Below are 12500 nucleotides of genomic sequence, written 5' to 3' on the forward strand. Positions count from 1 at the left end.
AATTTGGACCTCCAAAAGTTCATTAACCAATTCTATTGTTTCAATATTCAGTCCTAAATAGTGAAGAAAATCAGCAGTTTCTTTGACCAGAAATGTTTGCATTTCAAAGAATGGAACTTATTAAGTATATTCTGAGACCTTTAAATGAAAAGGATCTTTTTAAAGTGGAGAAAAATACCTCTGAATATTTTAACAATAGAATTCGGTGAATGAGCCAACCAACAGCGGTTTGGTCAAACTCGGAAAAACGTGACTTTGGATCTCCAAAAGTTCATTAACCAGTTTCTATTGTTTTAATATGAAAAGGAAGATTTTCTTTGCTCAAAAACAATTACCTTTCTAAGAATGGAGCTTATTAAGTTTATTCTAAAAGTTTGAAATGAAGGCTATTTTCAAAGTGGAAAAACAGACTTTTGAATATTTGAACAATAGAATTCGGTTAATGAGCCAACCAACAGCAGTTTGGTATATAATTATATGGCTTATTGAGCAAGCGTGAGATCAAGATGGCTGGATATTGACCAAGTTCTTTTTTGTGTGTTTATGGACCGGGACAAAGTTTAGGTCCATAAACACACAAAAAAGAACGAGGCCAATATCCAGCCATCTTGACCGAACAAGCTTGGTCAATAAGAGATTTATTGTATTGGATAAAACAGCAAAACAATTAATGATCTTCGATCTTGCGGGACAAAGCGAGAAATCCCGAGAGGGCAGTATAGCTCCATCTTGCCCGCTCGGGTAACAAATCAGAGCGTGCGATTTGGTTCATCTTGCCCGCTCACGGAGGTAGTCATATAATAAAACGGCGAAAAACGTCAGTTTGGACCTCCCAAATTTCATTACCCATTTTTATTGCTTCAATATTCAGGCTTTAATGTTTAATAAAAATAGGATCTTCTTTGACCAAAACAAACATTTCTAAAAGGTCTTTTAATACACTATAGTGAATTTTTTATATTTAAAAATGAAACCGTTTTTCTGATATCTTTGGATATGTCGAAAAACTCTTCACTAAGTCAACTAAGCCTGCGTATATGTGCGTCAGACTAAGGGGTTTTTTATTTTAAGTTCTCTTTTCAATGAAGTGAAAAAAATAACCAACGCAAACAATCACCCTTTTCATTTCTTTCTTGACGTCATCTCACGCTCTTTACGAGAGCGTTGTCATCAAGGTTTTGCCTCGTTATCAAGACGGGTTAATTTTGATACAAATGTAGTTTAAAATTAATTGCCGGTCGTCTTTATTTCTTCATCATGGTGATCATTGTGATATGAACAACCGTTTATTTAACAAGAAGTATGAAGTTGAGAGAGCTAATAACAGAGAATTCAAGACCACGTTGAAAACATTTATTGGCCAGTTTCGTATTCTCACGGATCTAGTATGAAATGGAGGCTAATGCTATAATAACTGAAGATTTGCAGAACTGATACTCCGTGTTATTTGTCTTTATTTCTCAAGTTCCGAAGCTCACATGTGTTTGCTACATAACATATACACACACACATTGCTTCTGCGCATGCTCTCATTTACGTCCATTTCATGGTCGATACAACCCAACCGTTAGAATACGAAACTAGCAAATTGCCGGTTTTCACTGTCACACCATCATCAAATTAACCATTCAATACACGAAGTCAAGAATCAAAGAGATTTTTCAGGCGGGAGATATTCGAAGAAATGGTTTACTCAAATTTGTAAGGCTTTGTATTAAGACGCCATGTTTGTGTCCCTCTAATGGACACAAATATGGCGGCCGGAAGCTAACAAAACATAGGTCATCGAGTTTTACTATAAAGAGCCTGTAGTCGTCTTCTGAGGGCCCATAAACACCTGTATGAGTACTTATTCTCATATAAGGACTACTCAGATTGCAAAATCTCAGCGGATAAGTCACTTTTCCAACCTACGTGACAGCATTCTCGGCCGCAATTCGTGTCACGCAAAAGCTTAAAAATTCAACCTTGATTTATCACGAGACGAAAAACCCTATCAAACTGAAAATTTGAGAAAAGGTTAGTCTTCAGCTGTTCTAATAACTAACTAAACTAAAATCTCGAAAGGATTGATAATTCCTTATTTATAATTTTGATGAAGTCACGTGAATTGGCTGAAGCGTGACCACCAAGGTCACAGAATTTGTGAGAAGTCAATCCACATTCGTTTCCATATGATGTGCAACGGTCTGCGCTAGCGGAAGCTGTCTGCGTCGGTCTTATCGCAGACGATCGTAAACACAGGAAGTAAATGTTTCCATTTAAATCTGAAGAGATCGCAGACAAGCGTATCACTAATCCCCTGCGAAGCGAGGAGAAAAAGGAGCGCACTAAGTAAGTCTGATTGGAGGTGTTTCAAGGCGAACAACAGTGTGTCGCCGGTAGGACACAGATCATCGCAAACACACGTTTCTATTAAAAATTGTCTTAGTCGGAAGCGTCGTAATGGTCGGGAAAGTTTAAATAGAGTCAACATTTCCGATCATCCAGACCGTGTGCCGCAGACGCCGGTGACAGATGTTTTTTGATATGTCTGCAATGTGGCGCGGCAGACCTACCAGCGATCGTGTCGCGGACCGATCGCAGACCGTTGCAGATCATATGGAAACCAGGCTTTATTGTATCGTTTGTGAAGTGGAAATATATTAGGGTTTTTATTTAAATTCACGTATTTTCTGTTGTCAACTAAAAAAAAATGAAAATATGAAGGTGTCAATGGGCGAAGGACATAACATTTTATTCAACGATACATTTTTTACAGCTGGGATTAACAGAATGTCGCTACGACCACAGTTTCTCAGAATTTTCGCAAACCCTGGTTAAAAAATATTGTTAATTGCGAAGTTACTTGATACCTACACGCTTGACTCCTTTCACATTACTAAATTCATGTTTCCTTCCTCCATCCTTCTCTTTCCTCTCTTTGATCTACAAAGTTACCTGGTCAAGAAATTTGGTAATATCTACCGTTTGTCCGTTTGCTAGCAACCTGGTTTTGAAAGAGACGATGAGGAGATTTCTGAAGATTTGATTGATCCACAAAAAGCAGTTTTCAACTGAGTGTTGTAAAACTAGAACTCAAGTGCAACTACCGTATTTCCTCGAATAATAGCCGCCCCTTGATTAATCGCTCCCTCGAATAATCGCCCCCCTTTGACCGAAATATTTACAAAAATCGCCTCCCTCGAATAATCGCCCCCTCCCCCTCCCCTCTGGTCCAGTTAAAGTCATCAGCGATGATTCAGGCTCTGACGCCGAAGATATTGACATTGAACATTGATTGCAGTAATCAACGAAACAAATTTGAAACAGTAAAAAGCCCATGTTCGGTTTATATTTGATGTGATTATTTTTTTGATTTAATGGTATAATAAAACAAAATATTTAAGGCACGGCCTTCTGTGAGAAATATTCGAAATAATCGCCTCCCTCGAATAATCGCACCCTTTTGGTGCGAAAAAAGAAATAATCGCCCCCGGCTATTATTCGAGAAAATACGGTATATGTCTTTCAAATTGCTTCACAATTGACTTTTCCTCGCACTACCCTACATTTGTCTTTTTCAAAACAGTTATTTAAACAAAGTCCGACTCATACTGCAGTTTTTAACAATCACTTTACCTACCAAAATTTCTACAATTGACTTGCTTCAAGTAGTCAAATCCTCTTCTCTTTTGCTCTTGCCATCGTGTTGAAAGTGAAGAGCCTTTGGATTGACCAAAATGAAAATGACTTGAAATGCAGTTAAAGCTATTAAAGGGGCTGTGACACAAAACTTAGCCAAATTCAGCAACTGGGAATAAAATGGATTGCATCTGGGATTTGAAAACTGTTCAGCCTAACCGTTTTTCAAAGTTTACATCTGTTGTTTGTAGCTTAAATTATGAATTCTCGACAGAAATTTTTTGTCACCAAGCTTTGATTTGTGCTGCTTGAAATTAGTTGCATAGCGAGTAGGAGCGAGTAATTGGCAAAACCTTTCAAAGTGAAGTTCGCTGTCGTGCACAGCCCCTTTAAGTACCGAATGATTTCTTGTTAACAGTCGTCCAATTCCGTTACCATTATGCACGGTTATCGATGATTCAATTAATCTTTTTGTTTCGCTGGTATAATATTGATGTTAACAGCAAGAAAATTATTGAAAAGCTGTTCTGAAGTATTCGTGAAGAAATATTGTCCAAGATTATGCCACCAAGCAACATTATTGACAGTCACGTGCTTGAGGAAACGCTTCGGGCAACTCGGTTTCGAGGACTGGGCCTGATATTGTTTACTTCAGCTTGGGGCAACTTTTGTAAAAACACCGCAGAACTCATCGCTGGCTCACATGTCTTGAGTTCCTGATGGAAGTGGAATCTTCTCGACGATTTTCCTATAAAATAACAACAACAAGTAGTAAGCACCTTCCTGTGTTTGAACGGGGTGTTGTGTGTTCTCTTACCAATGCAAGTTGATCGCAGAATGAACTAAGCGAAAAGCGCAATTAATTTTCAAACGAGAGATGAAAACAATTGCTTTGATGTTTCATCTATAACACGCTTGAAAATTGATTTTTAAATTCCCGACTTATAATACTCTCAACAAAGTTACTTGACTCTGCTTGGCCGAATACGATTTATCCCAAATTGAACCCTGTAGAATCCATGTAGAATGCTATTTTTAATAAAGACGACGCGCAAATTCAAAACAAATGGATGAACGTTTTTCATTGCTGAATGAAAAATTAGCAACTTGTTCTCGCACTAATTGCTACTTTAAGTTACTCCTGATTGTTTCAAGTTCTCAAACTGGACTCGCCTAAAGGCTCGCTCAACTTTGAGAACTTTCAAGACATCTTGATACCTTTGCCTACGCAAATTTACAGCCAACCAGAGTCAGTCAAAGACTTGATGATAAATGAATTTTCCCAGTCAACTCACTCTTGTAATTAGCCAAAGTAAATACTGTACTTTGTTTTGTGTTGAATGGTACAATGGAAACCGATATAAGTATTTACTCACGTTATATTGGTCAACTTGTCATCAATGCTCTCTAATGGGTCTACTTCCTTCTCTCTTTTCACTACTTTTCTCATAAGGTTCCTGAAACGAATAGAATAAAAACCTAGTAATTTCAGTAACAAATGTTTTACGATTCAAATAATTAGTGACAGATACTTGGACGAGGATTGATCTCCAAGATGGTTCTTATTGGGGTTGTTGCTGAGCAGTCTATACGTCCTAATGTTGGACCATTGAAAACTATAAGGGGGGGAGGGGGGGCGACAATTTAATAGAATCTACAGCAAACCTCGACCGCCCTCAACCTGCAAATGATATTGTTACGAACCTGATATTTGTCAACTTTTCTTCCATAGTTTCCCACGGATGGCTGTCGTCGCTATACTCCAGCATTTCTAAGACACAAAATCGTCAATAATCAAAGATTGTGCGTGTGTGAGATGAGCGTGTACAATTTTTAATCTTGAAATGTGGGGAAAATTCTAGGTATTTCTCCAAGACGTCTGTCGTTCAAGTCTAATTGTCAGTCTACTATTACCACAAGTCAAAACTGTTCGTTATCGCGCGCAAAATATGTAAATTGCCATACGTTTCGAGGCTGCTGCCTTTTCATCAGTAGATCAAAAGCAACTGTAAATTGTGCGCGTGACATAATGAAAATTTGAATTTCAAGTTATTAGCGCGCGCTGACTGGAAAGAACGCGCACTTTCAGTTGGTTACAAGACCGGGGAGGGTAGGAGTGAGGGGAGGGGATGGGCACAGAAATACGGCAGTGATACTAAAAGACAGAAACCAATAAAAGTTTGATAAATTAGGTAAGCTGTTTTGATTTGGAAGGAATTTTGCGTCAGAGAAGCAAGAGTTCACAACAACATTTACCGGCCATGTAAAATGGCAAAACTACCGGGGAAACACTTGCGCACGCAAAAATATTCTCCAATTAATCCATTCTATTAGAATAGGCACCCGGTCTATAGGAGGAAGGTTCATCACTGACATAACGCAGGGCAGAATATTGCTTTCGCATTCGGGGTTAAAAGTCAATGTTTACCCTTTGCTAATTCCTTTTCACTGATCCAGTCGCCATCTTTATAACTATTCACCCTTAAGTTCTGAAACAAAACAAACCCCCATGTCATATCACAAAGAAAAACACTGACGAATTAACAAGACTTTTCTTTTGGTCCTGGTTACTATGCTTAACAAGGTGGTTCGAATATTCGAGTCTGTGGATGATCTCTTCGCCTCGAGTGTCTAATTATTCAGAATCATTCACATGAAAGCTTCTAAGCACTAAGTACTTTCTTGTGATGTAGTTTATTATGCTGTACAAAGTGGTTCCAGATTTGTTTTGTTCGTGGATATAATCTTAGACTGTGACGACCCCAAGCTATTGAGCTATACTTTCCGGTGGCGCTGCTTATTGTGTTGTTCAAGGTGGTTCTGCATTACGCCAGCCTGTGGATGAAATCTTAAAGTGTTGCCATTCAAATGAAAGCAACTGAGCAGTTGGTACTTGCCCATCTAGCAAATCTACTGTATTCCAAGCGAGTAGCTATCCGCATGGTGTCGATGGCATATTGTAGCTTGGCTGTTCTCTTGGCCTCGCTGTAAGTGTAACTCATCTGGGCGATAAGGATATTCAATAGAATCACAATCACCATCACCATGTAGGACAGAAGAATAAGAATGGCAAGCCACCTGATGAGAAACAAAAGAACTTTTTCTACATTATAGCAGTTTAAAATTCATCCCGGTGTAACCTTAACGTAGGCATAATCAGGAATGAGGAGTCGTTATGGATTGGGACAAGCTGAAACTAGGAGAAATGTTTTTTTTTATGGTTTAATTTCAAACACCACTCTTCCAAAGGGGAGGGCGGGTCACCATTCTGGCTGCAGACTCAAATGTCGTGAAAACACTTCTTATATAACAGTTATTTTGTTGGACACTTCATCTGGACAGTTTTGATAATTATCTTCGATTTTCTATTTTGACTTCAATACGGGTACAATATGGAGATCACTTTTGGACAGTAAATCAGGTAGTCAACTTCAATTCTGCATTCTATATCTTTGATATCAAGCGGTGTGGGGAGGGGTGGGTGGGGGAGGGTGGGTGATTATATGCCTCATGATTATACGGCTGTGACAAAACTAAGCGCCAATACCCGCCAGTGTTTCACGCGAGATTTCTCAGTGTGTTGCACCGTCCATGGCGGACTGACATGACCCCTGATACTAGGGTAACGCCCTTGGTCTTTTTCTCACTTAAACACGTTTTGGGTTCTTTTCGATCGCATAGTCGTTACTTAGCTTCCTAGTAACACCCAGTTCTTCACCTGAATTTGGAATAGTCTTCTTCAACAGGCTGTTGCTCAGCAAGAGCTCGAACCGCTGCCAACATCAACCAGGCGTAATTGCTTAAAACCAACAAAAAACCAAAACGAAATTAGAAAGAATAAGGACAAAAAGTAAAAGCTGAGCGCGCGCTTAATAGGATGGTGTAAAAAAACCACGATACAAGCAAAGAGCCTTTCATTGTACTATACTACACCGAACAAAATTACTTGAGTCTGGTCGGACGAATACACTTTTATCCAAAAGTGCACTCTGTCGAGTGCCAGTAATCACACATGCGCTTAGGAAATAGAACAGCAAAACTGAAACAAAATTGCTTTCAGTATTTTTCTATTAAAAATAACGACGTGGAAAATCGCCCAATTTTGCGGAGAACCTTCAATTTGTCAGTTGTACCTATTAATTCAGAATTGTGCAAAAGCTCGCTTTCCAGTTCAAATTCTGATCTGGCGATTGAATGGATAAAGTTCTGTCTTTCTCGTCCAATCAAAAGCGAAACCGAGACCAATAGGACATTTGCATGATGACGCCATTTGACTACAAATACCAGACTCCTTCAGGTTTTGCTCGTCTCATGCTAATTAGAGATTTGGGAATCGGAATACAATGGGAATACAAAATTTAAATAAGAAAAAAAACCGAATTCTGGTAATTGCTGTCAATGAAGCCATCGTGAAAGTTGCCTATTGTTCCCACGCGTTTATCTGCTATTAGCGTCGAAAACAATTGGCTCGTTTCAAAGTTAACGCATCCTGTGATTGGTCAGAGTGGTTTTATTCGTCGACCAGTAAAGCTCTCTTCATGATAGAGAAACGGTAGCTGTTATAATCCTAGGATACACTTTGTGAACTGAGCAGAGATTATTATGGTTTTGAATTTCCTTGCTTGAGTTGGCATCGCTTAGCATCACCAACAAGAAGGATGTGCGTCAAGACGGCGATGTTCATTTTCAGAAATAATATACACCAGAAACATTTCAAAATGCAAAAATAAAATACACGAAATTACCTGAAGTGTTCCTGTGATCCTGTGGCCTTCAGCGCCATGTACATTGAGCCGCAAAATCCAAGACACACAATGACAAATACAACACAGAAGCGAGACATGTCCCGGTATATGATCTTGGCAAGAGTCTTGGAGTACAAACCAGTGGTTCTACAAGGAAAAATGACTTAGTTTGAATCCAGTTAATTGAAACCAAAGCGCTTGTCTGTTGAAGAGTTCTATAGATTCTATTCTTCCACCCTGCTAGGCCCTGTTTTGTTAATTTTAAAAAGGGAACCTCCACTTCAAGTCACTCTAAAGTATTTTCGATGAGAGTGTTTGTATCCGAAATAAATAAGTTCTAAAATCGCCCATTTTTGTTTTCAAATTTCGCGGGCGCCGCCATCTTGAATAATTGTGATGTGTTACGATTGCCCTATTGTTATTACAAATTTGTTTGTAAACATAATTTCCTTCGGTTTAAACTCATTCTGTAATAAGAGCGGAGGTTCCCTTTAACACTTCACCTCAGCCTAGTTTTTAAGGCAAGTCAGAAACTTAAGCCTTGTTTCAAAGCGAGTCTGCTAGTTCAGCCTCGTTTACAGAGCAAATCCTATTGTTATACTTTTGTTGTGATTATTAGTACTAATGAAACTTCGCACTTACTCACTCTGAAAGTAAAGGGAAAGTGAATTTAAGAAGGCTTTATGTTCTTGTTTTCTTTACATCAGACAAAAGAAGAGGACATTCGTCCAAAATTAGGCTGCCACTAATTCTTAATAGTTCGCGTTTGGAGGGCTGGTCCTTTAAACCAGAGGTCTAGCTAAGCGATCCACACAACTCGTTTACTAAGGACAAGAGATAGATAACAAGACTTTTTAGTAAGAGCGAGATAATACCTTGTTACACAGGAAAACTTGAAGAGTCTGAGAAAATTGAACAAGTATCCGAGTCCAGCAACACTCCACTGAGAATCGACTTTCACAAACCGAAGAGGAATCAAAAGGAATGTCAAGATCAGACCGAGCCAGTCGAAATAGTTATATGGATCCTTGAAATACGTATGCCACTCCCTAAAGAAAAGAAAACTTTAAAACAACCATTTTTATAAACTGTTCTTTTACATGGGAAATTGGAACATTCATATTCGACCTTTGTTTAGATTTCGAGATTCTTTCACGGTTCGTGTTTTTCTTCTCTTTATTTTCTTTCTTTCTTTATTTTTTGCCATTTAGTTTTATAGCGGCAGATGAACCGTCTTGTATAAATTACCACAAAAGAAGTTTAAAACTCACCGTTCTGCTTGGTTGACCTCCTCAAAAAAGTAAAACATAAGAAAAATGATAGAGAGAACTTCACAGAACAAGCGCAGGCCATTGGCTTTGCCACTGTATTGTGTTGGATCGTCTTGGGTTGCGCCATGAATAAGCGCAAAGGACAACACAGTTAGGAAGAGAACGTAGAATGCTGCCTGAACGCTGAAACAACAACAAAAAATGACTTAAACGGAGACAGGATGGAAAAGAAATTTCACTCAAATTGAGGCCAGGACGCGCAAATATTAGTGGGGGAATAGGAACGAGTTAAGAGAATACGATGAGAATTGGGGAAGAAAATCAAGGGTAGCGATAGAAAATGGAGAATAAAGGAGAAATAAGAATTCAAAGGAAAACTGGATGGGGCAGAATATTAAGCAACAAACAAGGAAAGATAAGGGATTATAGGAAGGAATCTAAGGGTAAACATTAAAAGTAGGAAGAAAGTAAAGGATGGAGGAGAAAGGATGGAAAAATAGAAGTAAGGCGTGAGATGTCGACTGATGGGTATTGAATGGGCTATAACCAGGCCAGAGATCAAAAGCAAGTACGAGAAAAGTTTACTGTCCTTACCAAAACCAACGATGTGCAAACTTGTTCCACTTCCTTGAGACAAGCATACGAACCACTGGGTGCTGAATTGCTTCCTAAATAAACGTAAACGAAAAGTAGGCTGTTAATCCCTGTCCTCAAAAGCCTTGGTTTATGCCAGAGACTATAGTTTTATGCTTACTTTTGCTGGCTTCTAAAGGAAAAAGAACTCAAGGAATGATATTTTTCCCGTCTTTATCACGATCAATCATCTGCAACTCATTCGACGAATAATATACTTTCAAAGGTTTAGTGAGAAAAAAGAAGCGGACAATCAAGAGACTATCCTATCACTGGCTTTCATCTTACCAAAACCGAAATAAGATGTTGACAAATACTCTTTCTAAGTATTAATTTAAAGGGAGTATTCACGAAGAAACTAGAAGATAATCATTTTCAAATTTGTGCTTCAACATACCTCCTGTAGTATTTATTGTATTAATTATTGTACCCCTTTTAGGAAAGCTGTTTGGTTGATGTAATTCTCGCAACATTGTGTTCTCTCCATTTAGACGCTCTCGGAAACGGTGTGCTTACGGAGGCTCGAACCAGTTTCAACGCTTCCAAGTGACGCTCTTATTAGAAGGATCGGCACCACAACGTTGTATCATGTATTGGCAATATTGTGGTTCCAAATGAAACACGAATTATTGCTGAACAAGATACAGTCATTATTGCGACGTAATATGTCACCGTGGCAACGGGCAAGCCGCGAAAAACACCCTTTATTTTTTCATGAGTTGCTTAAATCTCAAAATCGAACTCGGTTACCCTCATTTTTTATTTCTGAAAAGTAATCAGAAGGGCATGATGAAACTTTCTACAAAGTTTTAAAAAAATTCTGTCTAGTGGATTCAGAGCCACCTTAATTTTGTGATTTTTTAAGGGAGCTCTGAATCCTCAAGACAGAATTTTTTCAAACTTTGCCGATAGTTCTGTCGTGGCCTTGTAATCACTTTTCAGCTATAAAAAAGAGGGGTCACCGAGTTCGTTTTTGAGATATGAGTAACTAAATTCAAAATATATCGTGTTTCCGCTGGGCTTTCCCGTTGCCAAGATAACTTATTACATCACAATAATAATGATGATCACATCTTGTTTGGAAATAATCGGTGTTTCATATGGTACCATAACATTGCGGTTACGTGATACAGTGTTGTAGCGTTATTCGATCTAAACAGAGAGTCTTCTAAGTAGTGTTGAAACCCTTTCGAGCCTCCTTAACTAATTAATAATATACATGAAAAAATTACTCCATTCTGATTGGCTAAGATAAATGCAGTTTTCAGGTAACATAGTAAAGAAAAGAGGTTATTCATTGCAAAAATTAGTAACAAACCAAGCATTCTGATTGGTGAATGAGAAAACAAAGTCAGAGATAGCCGCGCTTTGAGCAAGTTACATGGAATTACTACGAATTTGGATTGGTTCATTCCGCTGTTTGTACCTGCTGTGATTGGTCGAAGTAATTACTTCGGTGAAAGCTGCTCTATTAGCCACTTTCATATAACCATCAATGCATTTGGTTTTCCCCCACAAATTTTGCATAAACTATTGACAACTATTCCCAAGTGCATTTCAAAACAATAGTTTATGCAAAATTTGTGGGCAAAGCAAATGTATAGTGGGTTATATGAAAGTAGCTAATTGTTCTTCAAACAAGACTAGCATCAAACTATAAATGGCGATCACCTTTGCATTCTTTTGTATTCATGTTAAGAGGACCTACTGCCCTCATTTTGAAACAATTTTTTTTTTGAAATTTGCTCGTCGCAGCGAGGCTAGAAAGGCTTATTAGCATTAAAACGGACGAATATTTTATTTGGCCGCCATTATGGAAGAGGTCAATGTCTGAAAAGTAAAGGCCTGGCCAAACTCTCGCAACATTTCAACGCAACATCTTACAACATTGTTGCATGATCTTGCGACATGTGTTGAACGGGCTGGCCAAACCCACGCAACATTTTCAACATTTTCAACGCAACATGTCGATGTTTATGTGCTCCAATTCCCTGGCGCGCATGCCCTACTGCAACAATTTTGCGTGAACGTGGCCAAACGAGTGCAACATTCAAAATGTTGCACGAAAAATTTGACCATTTTCAAATATGATCCAACATCATCCAACATGGTGGCCAAACGTACGTAACATGTTGTGCCCAACAATGTTGTAAGATGTTGCGAGCGTTTGGCACAGCCCTTAAGAATGTTACACCATGTAATAGTCAGGAGATGTCCAACGTAATCA

General features: G+C 38.6%; 1 protein-coding gene across 1 annotated transcript in view; it reads right to left on the minus strand.

The window, feature by feature from the left end:
* Nucleotides 1-3615: 3615 nt before the first annotated feature.
* Nucleotides 3616-12500, minus strand: part of LOC138022866 (transient receptor potential cation channel subfamily A member 1-like) — a 27839-nt gene continuing 18954 nt past the window's right edge. Inside the window, exons 6-15 of the mRNA XM_068869852.1 lie at nt 10235-10308; nt 9641-9823; nt 9245-9418; nt 8370-8516; nt 7343-7423; nt 6522-6702; nt 6053-6113; nt 5329-5395; nt 5001-5081; nt 3616-4372 (exon numbers count right to left, since the gene is read on the minus strand). Of these exons, the coding sequence (XP_068725953.1) occupies nt 4324-4372; nt 5001-5081; nt 5329-5395; nt 6053-6113; nt 6522-6702; nt 7343-7423; nt 8370-8516; nt 9245-9418; nt 9641-9823; nt 10235-10308 (1098 nt within the window). The 3' untranslated portion in view covers nt 3616-4323. The remainder of the gene's footprint in view (nt 4373-5000; nt 5082-5328; nt 5396-6052; nt 6114-6521; nt 6703-7342; nt 7424-8369; nt 8517-9244; nt 9419-9640; nt 9824-10234; nt 10309-12500) is intronic.

This window comes from Montipora capricornis, chromosome 11, assembly GCF_036669925.1.
Source record: "Montipora capricornis isolate CH-2021 chromosome 11, ASM3666992v2, whole genome shotgun sequence".
In the NCBI taxonomy this organism is placed as follows: domain Eukaryota; kingdom Metazoa; phylum Cnidaria; class Anthozoa; order Scleractinia; family Acroporidae; genus Montipora; species Montipora capricornis.